Source organism: Anopheles marshallii, chromosome 3 (genome assembly GCF_943734725.1).
Source record: "Anopheles marshallii chromosome 3, idAnoMarsDA_429_01, whole genome shotgun sequence".
Lineage (NCBI taxonomy): Eukaryota > Metazoa > Arthropoda > Insecta > Diptera > Culicidae > Anopheles > Anopheles marshallii.
In genome coordinates this window covers 11,259,843-11,283,242 of record NC_071327.1, presented here as the reverse complement: position 1 = coordinate 11,283,242, position 23,400 = coordinate 11,259,843, and the positions used below count along the sequence as shown (strand labels likewise).

The following is a 23,400-nucleotide window of genomic DNA, read 5'->3' as shown; positions in this document are numbered from 1 at the left end:
TTCTCATTCGCTTATTTATGGTTGTATAATACGATTTGCTTGTAAGAATCTTAAAAATGGCTAGAATTTCAACTATATTGCACTCAGCATTGGAAATATGATTCCACATAAATAGTGATCTGCACAGGAAGCAAAAGAACGGCAATACACAGCAATAAAACTGTGCATTGTTCGCTCGATCCGGTACAATTATTGAGTTGTAGTGATGTGCTGTACGTTGTGCTACTATTGTTTCTTGTAGGTGGTGGCTTGGTTTTGATAGTGTTAATCAAAAACACGATCTTAGCTCGCGATGTTTTTATCGCTCCGACCTGAAACTGTAAAAAAAACAAGCATCATTGTAGATTGGACAGACAGAACAAAACAACCTGCCCTGGCCATGTCAGCCTCCCTGTTTGTGGCTTTGGTACTGTTCTCAAAAGGCATTGTACTTAAATTAGACACTACATAAAACTCAACCGATAACGAATAATGGAACAAGAGAGAATAAAGTAAGTGGTAGTAATAGTAAAAAATATATTTCCATGTCAGTTAACTCCTTCTGTGAATCACCAGTGTTAAAGCATTCAGTTTCAGTTCAGTTTTTGGGTTTAAATTTTAGAAATTCCCCGATTCCCCGTGGTATTTTCATTTCGTTGACCAACAAAACTTTGAAACAAGAATGTGACGCGCATGTTAAAACAGGGTCAAAACGGAATCATTCATGAATTATAATAGGGGGGGGGGATAGGGAATTCCCTTCTTGCTGCTCGTTGCGTACACAGCCGCGTGTTTACATTTAGCAAACAACAAACAAGCATTCAGGGGTAGCATATGCTGTAACATGCATTGATTATGGTTGTCTCTTGAAACAACATTCACTTTGCGCGAAGAATCGTTAAAAACAGTGTCCACGCGAGATAAGCGTCCGATCTGTCAAACTTGTGGCAAAGTAGGCGTTAAGAGTGATTAGATAAAAAAAAACTCGCACCAAAATCATATGCACACTAAAAACAAACCGAAAGGGGGAGGCAATTGCACTTGACAGTCGAATCGTGCTCCAGCGTGTCTGTGCCCCTGGATGCCCCTAATGCCGGCCATCCCCTCTTCTAATTCCATCCATCGGAGGAAGGTTGAAAGGTAATGTTCTTGAGCGTAGTGCCGGGAGGGTTGAGTTCTTGCGTGTGTATTTCAACCCCCTTGGCGTGCGTTCCGTAAGCCCGAAACACGACCCGAAGCTAACCCGAACCCGACCCGAGTGATCTCGTGGCGTTTGCGTTTGCGCAGTTATGCGTAAGCGGACGTACCAGCGCGCACTGTCGAACCGTGGCATTTTAGTCGAGACACAAACACGCATCACACAGGATCGAGAAGCCGGGGACACACAACCGAGCAAACGGCTAACGAGATTACGCAAAAGGGCTGTGGTGTTGATCGTTAGAAAGGGTCTCATTGCCAGCGGGCAATGGTGTGGTGTGCGGAGAAGTGTTGGCCGCGCAACGAGAGGATCAGCAAACGACAATCATTAGCATGCGTTCTAGATAGTGCCTTTCGGTGTGCCCCAGTGCTCTAGATTTCCTGTAGCGATGTGAGACACGCTGTGGTGTGTAACGGTAACGGTTTGAGAGATTGAAAACAAAGGAAGGTTACGGTTTGATTGTTAACGCAGTGATACTAAGATCAAGCATGATGTCACCGGAGAGTAATGGCGAGCAGGAGCACGGTACCGTGTTTCCTGTCAGTGTTGCCGTCTCACCGTCGGCCATCAAAAGGATGCGTTTTGCTAGTGTCGATGAGGACGCAAGCCACGGTTCGAGCGTATCGGATGTGGCCAAAGCGCTCAACTACGCCGGCAGCAGTGCATGCGCAAAGGATCGCTCGTGCAGTGGTGACGCGTTCGAGGACGACGAGTATGATGGCAGTGCGACACTCGAGTGTACGGCCGGAAGTGATCGCAGCAGTAGTAGCTGCACGACAGTGATGTACGGTGGCGGCGGCAAGTGTACCGAACCGATCGACAACAATAATAGTCCACTGAGTGGTAACAACAACAATCGGAACGTTAGTGGCACTAGTGGCAGTGCTGGGAGTGTTGCTGGCATTGGTGGGATCCTGCACAACAACAATAACAACTCGATCAAGCCACGGCTGGGCGAGATGGATGAGGCCAAGTTTAGTGAGTTTAGCAAGTTTCTTGCTGACAGCGAGAAGGATGAAAGTGTGGCAACGATTTTGGAGCTGTTGCATGGTGAGTGTTGTGTTTGGGTGGTTGAAAAGCATATTACATTTGTGCTGACTTTGATCGAGTGTTGTGTGACAACTGGTAAAGGAGTGTTGATTTTACACAAAAATGATTTATTGAGCAAACGTAGTTTTGAAGATAACTTTTACCTTTTGCAAAATTCGGCAACAACGAAGGGAACAACGATTATTGTAGAATAGTATTACGCACTTATAGTATTGTTTGCATACTTTACGGCGCTATGAGTCTATATTTTTTTGTCAACCAGAAAACATTAGAGTGGTCGGTTATAAATTTATAGTTTTTTTTGTTGTTGTATGCTTTTTTAAACAATACATATAAAATGTAATGCTAATCGTAGTACAGTTTACGTAATGAAATCTGGTATTAAGTCAAGATACCAAATATAAACTTTATCAATAAATTGTAAATGTAGATTCATGTGGAAATTGTTGTGTCGGCTAAAACTAGAACTAGTTTTGAATCGTTAGATTCGTGTCACTACTATAACTATAATAAAAAAACGGGCTTGAAGGTTCGATTAAATATATATATTTTACTAAGATTACAAGCTGGTCAGTTGATTTGATGATAGAACAGATTGTCCTGGAAAACACTGAGCTCTGCTGCTATTTTGCAATAAGTGATTCTAGCTCTTTATTGGAAACTAAAGTTTTATCATACATTTATTTTTCTTATGTTTTCAATTGTTTTACATTTAATGACACACAATACATCACGCTCTTTTACAGATATTAATTCAACAATTTATGTAATCTAATTACACGTTGCAATTGTAAAAAGTTGTTCTAAAAAATTGATAAACCTCGTAAGAGTGTTTTTACTTTATTAAAGAAGAATACAGGAAGGTACAACACAAATCTAATAGGTCCGTGCTTTAGCTCTAAAATAAATTCCCTATATCATGTAAGCTTCTATTCAACTGTGTGGTCAAGAGAAAAAAAGTACCAAGCGCACCATTTGATGTTTTAATCTAGCAAAACAAAAAAAGATCATTCGGCTGTACATTTTGTCACCAAAAAGACATCAAACTGATAAAAAAGCAACGGATGAAATGCTTCAATTTTTGTCAAGTGACCAACCTTGAGAATGCTTTGACGATTTTCGACTGTTCCATTCCGGTGATCGTAAATTTAATTCTCGCTCTTCATCATCAACGCACAGCAGCCTGCCTGCTCCTTCTCCTTATGTTCTAACTTCGCTTCGTTCTGTTACCGGTTGATTCGTTGCCTTTGACGTATCTTGCTCTGATTCTGCCACAACTTCTGACCGGTATTACATCGCGTCAACACAAATGTTTCCCTGCGTTCAAAGTTCCCTTTTTCCCTCGATCTTTCCTTTTTTTCTCTCTCTCTATCTCTTTTATAGTTTGTGTCTCACTTTCATGCCTTTATTCACCCTCTGTTGTCCAGCATATTAAGCATATTCAAAAGACGCATTAACGGCGGACAGTTCCTTTCCGTCAGTCAAGTCGAATAAACAACCACATAATAAAAGCACACACTTGTTTCGCAATAAAAGGCAACGAGGGGCAACATAACGAAAGCAAGATTAGACGACTCAAGGCACGTGGGTCAGGGTGGAGGTGGATGTGATTTTGGCTTTGGAGTTTTTTTTTCTGCTGATTGTTTGGAAAAAAAGAAGTGCTTAGGGATGAAATATAATTAATTTGAAAACGGAACAAACTGTGAGAGGTTTTAGCGCGAGTTCGAGAGTGCGAAAATGATAGGTGAAATGATGAAGCTGCGCAACGGACGAAACAAATCATGCACGCAGGAATGAGAAAAGGGAGCGTAGAAGTAAAGAAAATTGGGCAACACGCCTGAAGCGATCATCGCGCTGGTATCAACGATCATATAATGAATTTCGATGAGTGATCGAGAGCATAACGTGAGAGCATCGTGAGAGTGTGTGGTAAGAAAAGCAAACCCAAAAAGAAGAAAAAAAACACTGTCCGTAAATTAATTTCTAATTGATTTTCATAAAAGTGATCTATCGCGATGTTCGATTCGTGCGATGGGGGGGTTGCGTGTTTTTTGCCTTCTCACATCTCCAAATGGGCATTGATATAGCAGAGCCTGTGTTTTGTTTGAAGTTCTTTCTTCTTTGCTGCCCGATCGCGGAAACTTTCTTTCGATGGACACGGACAGATTGGGCAGCGATCGAGTGTCATTTTGGTGGGTCTTTTTTTTAACGCTGATTTAGCTCAAAAATCAACAAAACGGCTCCGATTTTGGGCGAAACATTGCCCTACCAGTTGGCTTTTTTGCTTTCCTAGGCTGCCTTTTTCGGTGTGCCAATGTTTCGTGTCCACTTGTTTTCTATTTTATTTGACTGAAGGATCTCGCCGTAGTCGAATTTCAAGCCCGCGCTAGGAATGGAAGAGCACGGCCCAACCGACGCTGTGGCGTGTTTTCTTTGGTGTTTAAATCGTACCGGGATAAATTCCAGCCAGTGCGGAAAGGTAACCGGAGACGAAAAACAATCGAGCGGGTTGAGGGTGAAGCAATAGTTCAACAGCATATAATAACATACATACGAATGAAATGAGGCGCGTTCGTTCGCTGCGGACGCGGAGAAGAGCGAGCGAGAAATTTGACATCAAGTGTCGATGATAGATTGATTCAAGAGCGGTTGAAGCGAAGAAATAAAGATGTGAATAGAGAGTGGCGAAGGTGAAGCAAACTGAACCCCTCACTACAGAACAAACGAAACTAAAAACTGCTCGTATGATCCTTGGACCTATGGTGGTGGTGGTGGTAGATAAAAGTTTTGTTTCGTTTTATCGCTGTGCTTGTTGAACCTTTGGCGTTCTTCCCAAAAAGAAAACCCTTCACCATCCCAATGGGAAACAGAGCGATTTGTACAAATGGAACGGGCGGATTGGAAATAAATTCATTGAAAGGATTCGATATGAAATGCGTGAAGAAAGTGGTGAGAAATAGTTTGTACCAGGATGAGGAGCAAAAGATTAAAGTGAATAAATGATAGGAAATTCCTGCTAAGTACGAATTTGAATTCCATTAGAATGGAGAGACTGTTGAGAATGTGCAAAATGCGATGGAAACAAGACGAGAAAATGTGAAACGAAACTAAAGCTAGCAAGCCTGTTGTTTGATTTGCTTTTTTTTATACAAGCTTTGGATAGAATCATTTATTATTTGTGGAACGTATTGAAGATTTATTCTGTTTTCATATTTTTATTTTATTTTTCCAATGTTTTACTTAACTTTTTGTTTTGTTCTATTCTTTACATTCAATTTTTGAAACATAAACTCCACAGATTGAAATTGTTTTTAATTTGTCACCGAAACGAGAGAAAACTCTAGAAATAAACTCGAAACCCATCTTGGCACCATCTCACGATTAGTGCCGAATGCAAATAAACCCAAGCGCAAAATTGTCAACAAATGGTGGGTGGGTGGATAAGAACTGAAATCCACCCCCTTTCCCCCCGTTTTGCCATGTCCCATCTGCAACCTAAAGACGCCCAGCGCACAAGTTTATATTTTTGGGACATTTTGTGTCGCATCTGGTACGATCAATTGATCGATTTTCCTGCTGTTTTTGTTTTTCACACCACCGGCCACGTCCATTTTACGTGGTTCGATTAATTTACCCAGGGTCAGGTGACATTAAGGGCGACCGATAGGTGGGGTGGCAGGTTGCACCTTGAAGGAAAATTTGTCGTTGTTCTTACCGAAAATAACTGATCGAAGATCGCAATTTTAGAAATGGTGAAAGAGAAGAGATTTTTTTTTCTACTCGACTGGCGTCTGTTGTTTGGCGTAGTTTGGGGGTGTTTGTGTTGATGGCCTTGTTTTATGCACGCGAATTGGCAGCCGTGTGTACAGCAAAACGCTTGACTTTGTTTAGTTTGCATTGTATCCTTGAAAATCTAAAATGCACTGAGGTGATCGCGTTTTGATGAGTGCTTCCCGTTCATTGGAGTGCTTTAGAGAGAGTTTAAGTTGATATTAGGGGAAAAGTGACTTTTTTCTCGCTATTCAAATCACCCTCATTGTAGGGTACATCACCAAACACACAAACATATTATTATATCTCATTGGGCACTGCTCAGGGTTAAAGGCCTTTAGTGACTCATTGAGGGAAGACAAGGAAGGAACAGATTTCACCCTTTTTTTCTCGTTTATGTCATGTTGTGCTGCACGCACCACTAAGTGAAAGATTCAAATCGTACCGGGAATGAATTTACTGCTTGACTGCCCTTTGCCAACATCGTACGTTTCTGCGAAACCGAGCACAGTACAGTACCCATTTTTATCAATTCTTGCCTTCATCAACTAACTCCCAGATTTTTTTATTTAACTCGAAACATTCCGCCGCACATGTGGGAATAAGGGAAAAACTGTGCTCAATCAATGAAATTAACCTTTTGACCTGCCCTTCCCCACTGTCGTACCGCATTTCGTTTTCCGTGTCCGAAACGCACAGCACAGCGCAGTACTTAAGCGGTTGGAATTTATCAGCATTGCGAGAGATCGAGAGCGTGCGAGAGTGGTCGAGAGCGACCAACGGTACGGCATGCTGTGCGAGTTGAATTTTTCCAGCATACCCGCGGAAACCGCAATCAAACCAAATTAGTCACAATAAACCAATAAAAGCATCGTGCGGTGGCAAACAATAACAACAACAAAAAATCATCCCGCGGTTCTACATTTTATTGGCTTTTGGCGGTGTGTGGCATGTGTTGTGCCGGTGCCCGGTTTTCACCGCGCCATGGAAAGGGAAAGCAAATCAAAACTCGAATCAAGCGGTGTCCGCGTGAGTGTGCGACAATTCCGCGGTTAAAGTGTGACACGAAGCGTGCCCGTGGTCGGGCTTTTGTTCGCGAGTGCGGGTTGCGGGTGTTTTCTTCTTTGCTTAACATTAAAACAAATGGCAAACTATTGTCACTTCCGCCCCGATGGACTCGGTGGTAAGGGTTGTACAAGGCAAGTACGAGGTATTCGCATTTTATTCAGGTGATAGTACCTTTCTACGATTAAGATGTTTATTTGTGGAATAAGTAGGACGGATATTGGGTGTATTGTTATTGACATCCACTTGTAAAGAATACATTAAATTGTAGGAAAAAATTGGATTACTCCATTATTTATCAATTCTTGCAATTACCTATCACCTGTACATGTGTAATTTCCCGCTGTTTGCATATTTAATACAATATGGTTCTTTTTAGCAAAGAGTTGTTGAAAGTTGAACATTGTTTAAACCTATAAGTTATTTTCTATACACTTGTTGAGCTGTTGGAGGGTTACAAACTATATTACATAACTTAAGGCACAAATAGTAGAGGGATATGAGTAAAGCACAGACTTAAATAATTGTAAAATTAACGATCATTTAAACACATTTTTTCCGAAATTACTCTTTCTTTTCTAGAACTTACCCTATTACGGTATCTTTCTAGAAATATACGCCTAAAGGTATGCAAAATATGTTTTAGGCCGTTTTTAATTCATCGACGATCAGCAACAGTATAATTTTAGCCAAGAACACCGCAAATACACAAAATGCACAAAATTTTACCTTAAAAGCCTCTTAATTTTTTTTAACTAGTCTACTATCAATTGCTTTCCTTGTCTTTTATACACCTTGAATCCCTTAAGGTATGCAATACTCTTTACCAAACGTTCCTTTGGGGCTGCATGGTATTAATTTTAAACGAAATAAATAGATTCATTCTGTAAAACAACCTAAAATAATGCATTCCACTCGTTAAAACAATCAAATATTTTAACAATGGGTATGATTCACACTACTCTCAACATTTAATCATGCGTGTTGGAGCATCAGCCATGTATCGATACAATGATTTCCGCTTTCGCTTCTCCCAACGTTAGATAGCGTTCCCACCCGGCGTTCCATACACATCCATGTTCCACTTTGTTGTTAACTATGTTCTTTCACCGCCGGTCGAAGATGATGTCACTGAGCTTAAGTGAATTCACTTGAAGACCCACTTCCTGCCGGGCTCGTTGGCGCTTAATCGATACCAGAACCATGCTTCCATCATTCCTACCAGCAAGTAGTTAATATTCTACTCGCCCAGTGTCACGCACAAATGCATCGCGGTAAGCATATTTTTCTGTTGAAACCCAAAAAAAGATGATAAATGCAAGAAATAATCAAATTTCTTTCCCCTGCAATACGAAATACCCGGTTTCCGTTCCGTTTCGGTGCGAGGTTCTATTGTTTTCGGGAACTGGTTGATGATTTTTGCTTCTTAATAAAAACCTTCCGGTGACTCATGTCTGGTGGAATGAGAAAGAACTTTTTTATTCCATCAATTCTTTGTAAGATTCACGAAAAAAATCCCTTAAAATAGGGTTTCAAAAGAAACAAATTTGTCACAAATATCAAGCATCTCCGTGACGCATAAAATTGTATCACTCTTAATTAGCCTTCTCCTCGGTGCATAATTCAATCAGACCTAATAAAACCGAATGCCCTTCCCCGGTAAACACTGCCAACCGTTCCGGGTTTTGCAGTTACGAGCTCGCAAGGAAATATGATGCCACGATGATGCTTTCTTTGGAAATCACAACATACTCTTTGTGTTTATCCTTGGCGCAGCTGTAGGGTGGCAGCAGCGCAGAGAGCATCAACATCATTTCCTTCGCATGGGAAACACCCCGATCCCGGTCAATGGTCCTTATGCTGTTTAAAGGTTTGATAAACTTCTTCGACGGCAGAGAGTTGCATTTTTATTCTTCCCACCCAACTCGCTTTCTTACCCAACGTAACGTATGCAGTGTTTTGCTGATGTTGACTCTTTCTTGTATCGTTTCGAGCATCAGAATATGGAGCGCAAGGAACAGAACACTTAATACAACCAATAAGCTTGTGCGTATGGGAACAAGTCGGTACGAAGGAAACATAAACTTCAAGCATGAAAAAATTGAAGTACCTCTTTACGGCGAATTGTGGGTACAGACCACACAGTGTAGTGTAAATATTGTTATAAAATACAATTTTGCACACATAATCAAACTCTCAATGGAGATCAAGTTCTTGTTGGTATTTGTGTCATTCTATGCTTGCAACTGCCTTAGTGTGAAGAGGTATTAATGTGTCTTAAATGTTTTAAAATATTACTCTCAAATTTTATTCTCATCTTTGATTCGTCTTCGTCTATTTTTTATGTTTGTTCTGTTCATTATGTTGTTCAAGATTATTCATCTTTTTTACAGCGTGGTACGTGTTGTTAAACCTTTCTATAATATTCGTAGTTTGTTTGTTTTTCTTAATAGTTTCATCGTTCTAAAAGTGGACACATTCATTTTCAATAGTTTTGTTCGTTTTTAATTTGCTTCTTGTTTGTTTTTTAGATTCTGCAATATTTAATGTTCAGGATAACTGAGCACGGACTAAACAAACATACTAATTAGCTTCCCATTGCTAATAAAAAAACAAAACACACCTTTTCCGAACATAAAGAAGGAAATTTTGGCACTCTTTTCATCCGCATCCTGAGGATCAAACATGAAATCGATCAAACATAAAGTCAATAAACAAATTTCGAAACGATCGTAAATCTACCCGGCCGTACCAGCCGCTGTACGCCCCAATAAAATTGTCCGTCATGTTGTCCGTCGGCATCGAACGCAAATAAGTAGATTATGCGGAAGCTTTTAAGACGCTTCTATTTTGACCTCTCCTGCCCACCACACCGGGTCACTCACCACTCACTATTGGTAATGAAGAGGTTTTTCATCCTTTTACACTCTACCCGAGAGGTCAACCGTTTGCTGGACAAGCGCTGGACTTCGAATTGACTCCGAAGATCGGTTGACGCCCGGTCAGGGAAAAACCGGTCGCCACCGTGCTTCACTCTTTGCTCCCTACATCCCAACCTTTTGTCGATCAGCGGTGGTAACACAGCGTTGTGGAGGAATGTTTTAAGCCACCGTATCATTACGCCAAATGAAAGACTCGCCTAGCTCCTAATGGAGCACCGCAGCTAGCAAACTTCTAGCGGGTTTTGGAAGGGACGCGCGCGCGCGCGAAAGCGCCGCAAATTTAACCCCACAGATTAGCGCACCCCGGCTGAAGGGATGCTGCCGAAAATGGAGCAAAATGGTGGTAAAAAAAATGGAAGGGAAGGTTAAAATATATGGCCGCGCACCTCACGGTGGTTTTCAGGAATAAATGATCAGTTTTCGAGCAAAAGTGCTGGGAGTGCAGATTCGTTGGCTGGAGTGTTTTGCCCGTTCATGGTTACGTTCCATGATCCTCCATGAGCACCAACCGGTGGTGTCTGAGTCTCCTTTTTGGCCAGTCACTTTTTGTTCCTCCTCACGACTGTCTACTGTGGCGAAAGCACAACCGCACAATGCACAGAACTGGAGCGAAAGCTTCCCAAACTGGCCAGCAAATCAATTTGAACCAGTTTAATGCGTTCGATAAATCAATCAAGCCGTGGAGAAATATAATAATTTCGGTAAATAATTTCATACACAATTTGTTGACGTCACGGGCCCGACGGTGATGTTTAGTGTGCGTGGTCGCGATGGCTTTTAAGTGCGGGCCAGCGTTTCATTTTCTTCGCCGGAGCCATTTCAGCCACCAAGCCGGTACTTACCCCGAATTTTCTAGCTGCGTATTGGGAGTTTGTTTGGCGAGTTTTTCCGTTCTTTTGTTGTTTGACGTTTCCAACTGATCTGTTCAAGCTACTTTCTTTTTGTGTGTGTGTTTGTTAGAAATAAATCTCTCATCTATAGGGGATGAATCTCCGGCAAAGTGTATCGAATGATCACAAAATAAAGCGAAAGCAGCAGAAAAAACATTAAAATAGAACTAATTTTGCAGTTATTTCAGAACAATACGGAACAAATAACTCCAATTCAAATTCATCAAACGAAAGACTGCTTTGATCGATCAAATGGATCAAATCGAGCTCGGCCATCTTTGATCAAGGCTCGAAAGCACGCTCAAACAAATAGGAGGGCGAGGGCAGATTAACAGCAAAATAATAGTAATGAAGCAGTGCGTACCGCGCACGCGCTCAAGTAACAACTACATTTCGGAGTCCGGCCGGTAGTGGCACCAGCTTCGGCTCTCCCGTACAATGTTAGGCATATTTTTTGGTGGCCTTTTACAGATTACCATCGCTTAATTCCAGTTCGGACTTTATCCTCTTCCGTTACCTGTTTTCCTGACGGGTCCGTTCTATTTCTTCAACCTCTCCACACACCCCACTCCGGATCGCCTTACGGCTAGGTCACATATTTTACTTTTCGCGTGTGTCTTTTTTCCCTTGTCCTTCCACCGACTACCATTTTCCCCGGGGTACGTTCACGTTTCAATGAATGTCGGCGTCCATTTGCCTCATTTGCCAATCGGTTAAAATAACTTGTTACTTTTCGAATATGCTGCTGTGTATGTGATTTTTTTACATGATTTGTTAGGATCGGGATTCGTTTTCTTTTCTCACTCTTTTGGTTTGGTTTGGTTTTATTCATCTGATTTCTTGGCTGCCTTTGTTAGGTCCTAATCTGCAGCTCGCTTCAAATCGCGAGTTGTTTTCGGGCAGGTTTTTTTTTTGGTTGAATGTTGTTTCTTTTTTATCGTTTTTGTTGTGCTTTTTATTTATTTCCTTGCGCCGTGCAACCTTCATACTTCTGGATTGTCTATCCTTTTTGGCCCAACTGTACCTCATTGTCCAGCTCAACTTCCAAATCGGTTCAGTTCTATTTGAGGATATTTAAATCGGTCACCTTCGGGCGCAAATGATTGAGATAGGTGTTTGTGTTGTGTTCTTTTTTTTTCTCTCGCGGTACTGAGTGTATGTTTGTGTGCCTTCCACTTTGAGCTGGGTGTTGCTTCTAATCGATATTGATTTATAGATTGAATGTCAGCTGTATAAGAGGAAAAGGATAAAGTAAAATATCATGCTGAACATTTGATGCTTTTCTTAGTTCAAACGGTTAACTTCAATTCTTTCTGCGCATTACGATGGTAAAAACATTGTTTAAATGAAAATTTTGTTTAAATGAACTTTGATAAATGTTGTCTGGCAATAACCGTCTTGTTTACATTTTTTTGTTAAAGTTTCTTTTGATAATACGCAAAAGCAGTCATAGGGGATGAAATAATTAAAAATAAAGTAAATAAGTTGCTTATAAACTGGCAAAAAGAGTTTTAACGATTTCAACCTAAAAGAAAACTTCAACAACTATTATTAAAAATGTAAAACAAATGAAATTTCTAAAGAAAGTATCAGAACGGAAATGAAGATTTGACAAAAGTGTAGAAGAAAACAAAGGAAACACATTTCAGTTGAATGAAAATATTTTAAAGGGGCATAGAAACAAGAAAGTAAAAATCAACATTTATTTATACAAAGTGGTAAGTCAGAAAACAATTCAGAATCAACGTTCGAAAAAAAAACAAGATAGTATTGCTCAACACTTACATTGATCAAAGAGCGGTGTAAGATGATGTGAATCTAATACCGGTACTAAATGAATCATAAAACCATCCAGATATGCTTCTCTTCATTTGTTTCATTCTCAATTCCTTTCTGTCACACATTGCCATGCCACTCGCGATGAAGCAGAAAAAAGAGTAAAACAAAACACAATAAAAAAAACTCATAAGCAAATCATAAACGAAACATCATTGGCACAGGGAAGCGATCAACGAGAAAAATGTATCAAAAAACAACACAAAACAAAAAAAAGTCGAAACGAAGCTTCAACCCGATACGGGAGCAAACGGTGCATCCGTTTGAAGATAATGTGAAAAGGAGATTCCAAACGCAACGAAAACAATGAGTTGATTGATGTTAAAGAAACACATTTCTCGAAACATGATTTGCGTTCGTATGTGCGGCTGTTGCGGTGAGTGGTTTTGCTTCAATTTTATTTCTCTTCGGTGCTTCGAGCCCGTTTCGAGCCGTTTTACTGTGGCGTTTTTAATTCTGTTCATCTTTTCCCTTGAAATATCTTTCGATCCCGATCGAGATCCACACATCTTCTCCGGTACGTTTTGCGCTGTGCGTCGCGTAGGGATTTCCTTGGTGTCCGTTTTTTTTTCTTTTTCGTCAGCTATCCGACTTTCTCGGATTGGACATCATCGTTTTAAAAGCAGTCTATCAATCGCCTTTGTGATCGGCATCATCATCGCGCTGTATATTAGATTAAAGGAAGCAAAAACGCTACGTTTCACCCGAAAATTCAAATCAAGCCGGCAAATTGAACCGAACCTAAGTGCCCAATGTCGATCGATTGCTTTACTCGTGGCCTTAGCGAGGTTCGGGTGAAGAATCATGTGAAGCATAAGGGTTGTACGCTAAGAGGTGGAAAAATGGGCAAGACAGAACAGGGTAGAATGAAAGCATCAAGGTGTATGATGATGAGGTCAATTGTGCTTGGATTTAATAGAGTGATGGTGGTATTTTTTGTCTCTGTCATGATGGTGCTTTTCTCCAGAGTAAGTGAGTTCTACTTTCTCCGAGTAGTTGGATGTTCGAGCGGTATGCTTGAATGGAAGTGCAAATTAGCGATTTATATCTCTTGATTATGTAAGTTAAAAAGAAGTAAGGTAATTTTGTATCTAAACAATATATTCGTTAATTTTGGACCGGTGTTGACTTCCGTTACTGGACAACCCGTCGATCTTCTAGATATATATATTTATATGACAGTGATGATGCAGTCACGTATCTGTAAAACAATCGTTGAAACCTGTAAAAGCAGTCACCAATAAATTAAGCTCAGCCTCTGTCTACTAACATTCATGCTCTCTCCAGAGCCTTCTAGATGTTATAATAAGTTGTAACTTCGAAGAAAAGCGTTCACCTCATCGGAAACTATGCTTGACCTTAGGCAGTATCATAAAAGACATTGAGAAAGTGTAATGAAAAAGTTCCCACCCTACTGTGGCTTAGCTGTTGGTAAGAGCGATTTTAGGAAGCTTAAATACACAGATTTGCTTGAAGTATTTTATGATTATTTGTTATTGACAATATCAGCTTAAGTGGTGTAGGCCTGATGTTTCTGGCTTTCTTTGAGCTTATTGGGTTGGGGATTGGTTCGGATAGGATTTTGGATCGTTACTGTCGTATAAAGACCGGCGCCGCTACCAAGTACATTAAACATTTTTCGAATAGAGTTTATTTCTCTAGTGATCTAATCACAGCTTCATTCAATATATAGGTACAATAACCTTACTGATACACTAAGAACAAGGAGAGGGTGAGACAGCATGCCACCTCGCCTAACTGGATGGTCATCTTGTGGATCATCTAATAGTAACAAAAATGACCCAAGCTAGGATCATTCGCAACCACACCAACATTTGCACCCGTGGCATTAGCATCCAACCGATTTAATGCTACCTCTGTTACCATTGGCCATTACCATTACCATACCATATTTCTAAACACATAATTTATCATCAAAATGGGTGCTTTCATGCCAATGGATGGAAAAGCATTGAAAAAAAAAACAACAACGGTTGAAGCTGGATGAGACTGGTGGGGTAGGGAGGATATAATTTTGTGGCTCCCATTTTTGAATATCGAGCGGGGTTGCCAAATAAGGCATTAGGTACGGGCATCATCGCTAGCCTTTCCGATGCTCCGCACTTTGAGCCGTCTTCCCTGTTTGATGTTTATCATGGGGTGAGTTTGCAAAAGCATAATTAATCCTAGTTGTGTTATGGGGTGAACGAGGTTAAGGGATGTGAAGGGAGGTAAGAAGCAAAAAAAAAATGGTATTGGAAAACATATTTTATTATTGAAGAAAAATTAGACTGCTTTCAAACCAATGTCACCCAATCAATCACGCGTACGATAGCTTTCGTAAATTTATTCCACTTGTTCAACCTTGAATACGTTCCACCTGACCGACCGGACACCATGTATGTCATGTTCATGGGCCAATATGCCCACAAAGACAAACAGCGTAACTAACTCAAGAAGACATTCCTTTATCCTTGTCCTAATCAACAGTCGCCACCGATGGTCAGTTACGTTTCGCTTCCTACCTATTCCTGCCATAGTTCCGTGGAGTGTGGACACTGCAACACTCCCGACGTGATGTGGCCTTACTACATTTTACTTCAGCTTCTTCCACCCATCAAACACGGATTGACAGCAAGGGCAGAAACTTTGCTGGCACAAAATTTAGCCCAAAAAACGTTGCAATCATGGAGCGGTTCGGCACACTTTTGCACGAATCAAGCACCGAAACCGGCATTGGAACGGATGGAGGGAAACAGTATGTATATAAATTAAAACATACATGCCTCGGAAATAAGTTCGATGATAAAGCAAAAGAAATCACCATTTGGCGCGAGTACTAATGTGAATATGCTTTGTTGGTCGGTTGGTTCGATTTTTGGGTTTTCCCCTTTCTACGTTGTCTCCCATTCGGGAGATTATGAAGGCCCTCTCGCCGTAGATGATCTACACCTAGTAAAGGATGCATGGAGCGTAGAAAGATCGGATGAATTAAAATAAATCAACCGGGGAATGCGTGTCAGAAACGGGGGACCGCTATGGGAGTGAAGGGGGGTTTTTGCGAGAAGGAATTTTTTGAAATTCTGACATACCATTAGCATTGATTTCCTTCACGTATTCATCAAAATACTGGTTTCGGACGAAATTTAGTTTTTCTCTTTTCGATCACATTGAACACCCTGTCCGTCCGATCACCACGTACTCAGTGACGATAGTCAAGATCATGGTTAATGTAGCCTTTTTATTTTTTCGGTTATTTAGAGTGTTCGTTTTGCTGGTTCTGTTTAGTGTTTTTACCCCGGAATATATATGTATTTTTTTCTTTCGCCTTCGTCCTTCACGGACAAGTCTTGGCATGACTTGGCTAAAGTTGGACCGCTCCGCATGGGCACCAAGAGCGCGCTACATTGTTAGGCGCTCGGAGCCACAATTGGACTGTGCGAGATGATGATTAAATGAAAGAAAAAAAAAAGCGAGTGAAAAAAAAACTCTAGTGGGGATTGGGAACAAAGTGAGAGCAAATGCAACATATAAACGTCAATAAAACAAAACAAAATCGAAATATGTGGACTTGAAGTCGAATCGAAGATCAAAAAGCACACACCAACAACCAACTACACCAAAGAAACAAAGAGATAGACATAAAAGGCGGTTGGAAAGGGGGAAGGGTGAGAAGAAATAGAAACAAAAAATAATAATAATCATAACCGGGCATACCGAAATACCTCCAATTCGGAATATTAACAAGCGTAATCGGCTCAAATGGCACGGCAAACGGTTGGGGCTGTTTAATCCTCCCGAGGAAGACAGTGGGGGGTTTTTTTGTTGCAGGAACGGAACCCGCCGTGTGGAGGTGTGTATCAACGAACCAGTGCGTACTTGATTCGATTTTTGGTCGATCGAGTTTAGATTTTTTGTTGTTGGAACGGAAGCAATGTCAAGATTCTGATATGCTGATTGCCCGCGCCTCCGGGGAATAGGTGTTGGGCGCGAGTGCGTATAAGGGCATGCTGGTGTGGGGTTGTAAGGTTGATCGCTTGTTGGTACGGTTGTTGATAAGCTTGATGTGGTAATGATTCAGAGGGGAAGTTTTGATTTAATATGTGTGAACCAATGTCACATGGGGGTTATCATTATTTGACTTAGTTTCATATTTTTCAATGCTCGTTATTAATATTGTCATTTTTTAGATTTTTCAGTTGTATTTTTTACAATATTGTAAAAAGCAGGAAGAAAAAAATGAAATTAAAGGTTCATTTTAGTATATTCACACATTCAGGCTACATCGTTGATTGTGCTAAGCGGATTGCCTGCCTTTAGGCGCAAACTTCTGTCAATCATCTATGGTTCATTACAACAATGTCTTTATTCTCATTCCGCTCAACAGATAACTACGGCTTAATACAACGGTACGCGTCCGGTTATGAGTGTAAACATGACAAATGCCATTATGAAAACCTGCACGAACATTTCCACTGCCACGATACGTTCTGTCGGGGGAAGGTGTTGTACAAGAAATACGAGATCATACGCCATCTCAAGTGGCACAAAAAGCGGAAAGAGTCGCTTAAGTATGGTTTCTATCGGTTCTCCTCATCGGACGATTGTAGCATTCAGTACGGAGCGTGCCAGCATAATCATAAGCACACACACTACCACTGTGTGCACGAAAACTGTGATAAGGTGTACATTAGTACGAGCGATGTCCAGATGCATGCCAACTACCACCGGAAGCATGAGGCGATCGTAAAGAATGGGTGAGATTTTATCGATGAGTTGTTGTAGAATACTGTGACGTAGTGTAATGTGCCTTTTCTTAATTCCATCTAGATTTCAACGCTTCCGAGCGACAGAAGACTGCAGTACGGATTACTGTATATTCCGCGCTCAGCGGACGACACATTTCCACTGTAGGCGGGAGAATTGCAAGTACACCTTCAAGAACAAAGCAGATATGGGTAAGTGAAAGATAGGAAAAGCAGCTCATAACGGAGAGCATCCATTTTATTCAACTCTCATAACTACTCCCTTGCAGAGAAACACAAAACTTACCATCTGAAGGACGAAATGCTGCTGAAGGATGGTTACAAAAAGTTCCTTAAGACCGAGGACTGCACGTACAAGGACTGTCGGTTTTCGCGCGTGTGCAATCACATTCACTGCATGCACGAAAACTGCCATTACGTGCTGCACTCGAGCGGTCAGCTGTTGAGCCACAAGCGCAAGCACGAGCGAATGGACACGGAGGTGGACTATAGGCGATACCAGATGGCACGGAATCTGCTTACCAAATTTAACCAAAGTAAGACGGATGATGGCGCCAAATCGGGTGGTGATTTACCGGCGGGCGCCGCAGACCGATCGCCTTCAAGGGAGGACGAAACGAGGATTTCTCCGGGTCCCACGACCAGCCAGGAAGGAGCGATGAAAAATCCCTTCTTGGATCTGCTGGCGCTAATGGCGGAGATCACCTTCCGCACGTTACCGTTGCAGATGATGTACCAGATGCGGTTACAGATGATGCAGCAGATGAGCTACGAACAGGTCTTTGCACCGGAAAATGTGGAGATGCTCCGGAACCTCTCCCTGATGGGGAATATCGAAGAATCGTATCTGCATCAGCTGTACGCAGGAAGAATAATGGGAGGCCCTTCGACAGATACCAACAACGGTCAGCAACACAGCCCTGTAAGCTTTGGACATGATAAACCACCATCGGCGAAACGGAAATATAAGCCACAAGATGCTCACGATCAGTTAGAATCCCCGGGAGATGTTGGGTCGTACATAAAAAAGGAATCACTAAGCAGTACACCGCCCCGGTCAAAACTGCTCTCGAATCCAACAGTAGACTATCGTTTGCTCAAGAAGGAAGACGCCACTGCAGCGCAGACATCTGCGTCATTGAGCACGATCGAATCCCCTGCAGGCGTGGATCGCGATCGTGCGTTGCTAGAGACGGCAAACTTCCTGCAGTTTAGCTCGAGTAAAACACTCTTCAACCGGAAGCGAGGACGTCCACGGAAAAACCACGTCATGGAGGTGTACAATAATGTGAGTTTCATGTTGCATGTAGTCAACCGGGGCGAGGTACTAAAAATATAGAGAACAAAACTTCATGTACAATTTCCATTCTTCACTCTCACATCTTTTTCCTCTCTTTATCTCTCTCTCTCTCCCTTTCTCTCTCTATTTTCTGGATGTGTAACGAATGTGTACAGGAAAGGCAGCCTATCTTGTCTCTTCATTAACCAAGCGTAGTACATCCCTGTGTATGCTAACCACTCGATCATCCATTTATAATCACTCACCAACATAAGATCGTCTATTGTGATCGCCCTAAACCAAGTCATCCATGATCACTGTGGGATTGATTGTGCGAGAAAGTGAAATAATACAACGAACTCTGGTTCGTCGTGCATGCGTTTGCCTTCTTCCAAATGAAACGGAACATCGAACACAGGTGCAGGACTCACCGCAAGCCATATTTACCAGCTTCAAGCTGGAAAAGAGTGACTCCCGGTCGGCGGCTACGGCGGCTGAAGTACAATCCCCCAGCGTGCCGTCGACGGTCGTAGAGCCGGACCGGAATGGGTTGTTGGAAGGTGGCAGAGGTTTTCCACCATCTGTAGCAAACACCGGTAAGAACCAAGCACAGCAGCAGTATGTGACGGGTGGGACAAATTACCTGGGACCAAACAGTGGAGCGACGGTGCTGAGTGGACTTGACCCAGCGGCAATCTTTGGCAACTTTTCTCAGTTACTGGAGCGTCATATGCGAGAGGTCAAACACGAACCTTCCATGTCGCAGCCAGTAGAGCCAGTATTACCCGAGAAGGTTAGTCGATGGGTGATTGCCACTCGATGGAGGCCCGTATTAAAGGCTCTTCTTCTCTTCTACAGACTCGAAATCACCTCAAGTGCGTCGTTTGTCGCAATCTGTTTGAAACGTTTGCGGACATTAAGAACCACGAATGTCGCGGAGATCGTGCTGCGCTGGATAAACCGTTGCTAGCGTTTCCACCATCGCTTGCCCATCACACCGGACAGTCGGCATTGGATTACCGGAGCTCCTCGTTTCCCGTGCCCGAGCCGGAAGGTTCACCGTCATCTCGGATTGCAACAGTACCTGGTCTGCTGCCCACTAGTGCACCCCCACCGGCAAGGGATTCAGTATCGTTAGTTAAAACGGCCGGTACCTTCTTTCCGGATGTGAATGCAAACAAGCTGAAGTATGCGTAAGGTGTGACGTCTTGTGTGCGGTGGAAAAGGGGGCTGTTAGCTAGCGGCTTAAGGGGTATTGCTGTAAATAGAATGTGAAACTGAGTTAACCATAGGTTTAGGTGAAGGCTGCACCGGACACTGTGTCATAAAGCGAACGTATACGTACCGGATCGACGAGAGGAGAGAATCGTTGTACTGCAAAAAGACTACACCGTCGGCCATAGTAGTGAACTGAAGTGCTCTCTGCTGAAAAGTAGGCTATTGTTAAGGTTGCGTAGTGTAGCTATTTCTTCAACGTGATGTGACTGAACGTAGAAAAGACAGGCCATGTGAGTACTATTGAGTATTGTTAGTGAAGAATGTATGTTTTTGTGAAGTTAGAGACAATAAATATTTAAAACGATAAAACACGAAAACTAAGCGACTCCCCGATGTGTCTTATTTGTACTTATTTTGTTATCGAATTATTGTGAACAAGTTGTTAAGATAGCATAAAGGAAGACACTTGATCGTCATTTTTAACCAATGGATGTCAGAAAAAAAACCCTCAAAAACAGCGTGTGAAGCACATTCCTTGAATTCCAGTGCCACCGTAAACGTGTGCGACTAAAATCCGGTGGTATTCTGTCGTTGTTATCCGTGGGACAAGCTTCCCTCAAAAAAACACCCGAAAAGCGGACGAAAACAGCCAAGAACGCAATAAGCGTACCGAACCGACATGGCTTAGCGCATACCGGTGCGATAGTCAAATATTTGCATTCCAACCCAACAACACGGGCGGCTACGCGGTGGTAATTCGATGCAGAAGAAAGTGACACCCATGTACAAGCAGTTAGCCAAACAGCTGTGTTGCACTGGTGATAAGGTGGTGGGTGAGTAGCGATACGGGAGAGAGAGAGAGAGAGCGAAAATGTGGGATGTGTCGTGGGCATTTATTGACACGTGAGTGGATTGAAAAGTTTCTGAAATAAAGGTTAAACCGTTCCGAATACTTAACCAACATATTGTTTACAAAATACAACTATTTCGTTAATTTGCAGAACTTTAGGCGTTGTAACATGATCATAATAAGTATGCAATTGGCATGACATAAAGTCTGCATGATTCAATTATTTTATACGTTACTAATTTTCTTAAACATTATGAGCTCTTATTGGAAAAAAATGCGTTATATATCAACCATTTTGATAAGCCTAAGCAACTTCATTCACACGGTAGCAAAAGCATTTTAATTTCGTCACTGATTCGACTCACCCACCCGTTATGACGTCATCGACTGCCGAGTCCAACACCGGCTTAAGGTACCCCAACGATCACCACCTAGAACGCAGTACCGGTTTGGACGCGCGTCATTGAGCCACACGCGCTGCTGTCATCGTCGGCCCCATCGTGAGCATTGTGAGTTTCGTGTCAAGTAACGCACCGTCAGGCTTTGGCCACTCTGGTGAGGGTATTTTGATTTTTCGACTTTAATTACCAATGGTTCTAATGTTTTCGTGCGGTGTTAACAAACTTTGTTTTCTGGGTCGGTTTACGACACAAAGGTAACGACAAGTGTGTCACAATTGCGTTACAACTGTCCACCAGTGGCTTTGATAAGCCGAGTGTTTCCTTTTTTTATCAAATGAAAGCTACTTTTTGCTGCGTGCAGTGTCTGCGGTGTGTGTCTTTGAAGAGGTTACCCAATCTCGTTTACCAGGTGAAACTGGAAGTGAAGGTCTCTCCAGAAGATCCAGAAGCCCGATAAGAGTGATAAGAAATAGATGCTACTGAGTTATACACTGCAGTGCGGTGATAGTGTTATAAGCATGTGATTGTGCAAAAAAAAAAAAATGCAATTCCAAGATGAATACAGTGAAGGTGTGGTGTATGCAATTTTCCACTGAACGTCTAAATGGGTTTTTAATTATCGACGTAAGATAGTTCTATTTCTAGAGGAATCTTGCAACTGTGAGTCACATTAGAAATTCCTCTCATTACATGCTTCGTAAACAATCGAAGAGATCTTAACATTAGTAACCCGACCGCACGCTCGCAACCGATCGCAGATCTATTGAAAAGCGTTCATATTACATTGCATCGACCGTCGCACGAGTGTTTGGGCTCCGGCAGTGGAGGACATTAAATTTGCATTAAGTGCAGCTGGGTTGGTGTGTATGCTGTGGCTACCACCAGCGCACACATTGCCGTGTGGAATCTCAACCGAATAGACGGAACCCAACCCGATCCCGACAGCACGATTGGAGTTGATTCGATAAATTGTTGGTAAGTGTGTTTACTGGATGCACCGTAATGAGCAGACAGAAACAATGGCGGTTTGTGGCGTGCGTGCGTGATTGTGTTACTGAGCTGACAGATCAAATAGTGCGATGGCTGTGTCCGAGAGTGGCGTGCGCAAAGCGTTGAACAGAATGAAGTTTTTTTTAACAGACCTCAACCATTAATCGGCAACACAAATCTTCGACATCGGTTAACAGTTTGGTTGTTAATAAGCGTTTTCCTTAGATGGAGCTAGGTGCTAAACAAGCTCTAATCCGGTACCCACTGCCCACGGCATGCTAGGATCCGTGTCCAAAAAATAAAAACTATTTCGCATTCCAAATTCAGCAGTGCAACCACTAACTTCCTCAAACAGTTTCAAAACAAAGCCCGTGACACGTTAAACAAACGCATGATTCTATCATGATTACTTAATGGTGCTGGTGTCTGACCGTTGGTAAAAATGAGCAGATGTGTCAAACCGTTGAGTCGACCGTACCGAACCGGCCCCGGATAGGTTGAAGATTAACACTCGGCGCAGAAGTGTTTGGCGTGTTTGGTAGCGGTAGCACACACTGTACCAGTTCGTGACATCATTTCGTGGTCGTTGGGATTCATTAAATATTCAGAAACGCAACGTAAGCCACGTTGCACATTAGATGAAACAAATCCAGCCTCAATCTCAATCACCGAGAATGAAGATAAACGGGATAAGATGAAGGAGATGTGAAAGGGACCGACGCGAAACAAACCGGTACCAGTTCGGGGATGGCAATATCTGATGGGGAAGAGTGTTCTTTTCGAGTGTGCGATTTTTTTTTCGGTTGCTGGTAAAAAGTCATCTTCGTCTCGTTGTCCCAGGAAGGTGACGACTTCTTTAACTGATCACCCTGTCCGGGCCGGAAGAAAGGATAATCCGCTTACCGTTTTTTTGGTGTCTTTACCGAGATGAAACAAATGGGTGTGCCATTTGCACCGTGAGGGACACGGAGGATATTATTATTAGCGTTGGTTTCATGGGTAATTTCTCCTATTTTTTTATTCTCGCTTCCAGCAAAACGTGTTCAAGTACGATGGCAATCTCGCGATAAATGGATCATCCGTGGGGCATATCATTCATTTGATTAGATGCCCATTAGTAAGGTCACCAGCGTGAAAGAAGCATCCAAGACAGCACCAAGCCAGG

At 42.2% G+C, this 23,400-nt stretch overlaps 1 protein-coding gene across 1 annotated transcript; it reads left to right on the top strand.

The window, feature by feature from the left end:
• Nucleotides 1-1,665: 1,665 nt before the first annotated feature.
• On the top strand, nucleotides 1,666-19,973 carry LOC128714394 (uncharacterized). The gene is made up of 6 exons (XM_053809269.1): nucleotides 1,666-2,227; nucleotides 17,119-17,488; nucleotides 17,562-17,689; nucleotides 17,767-18,785; nucleotides 19,195-19,569; nucleotides 19,635-19,973. The coding sequence occupies exons 1-6, from the start codon at nucleotides 1,666-1,668 to the stop codon at nucleotides 19,971-19,973; spliced, it is 2,793 nt and encodes a 930-aa protein (XP_053665244.1).
• Nucleotides 19,974-23,400: the final 3,427 nt, after the last annotated feature.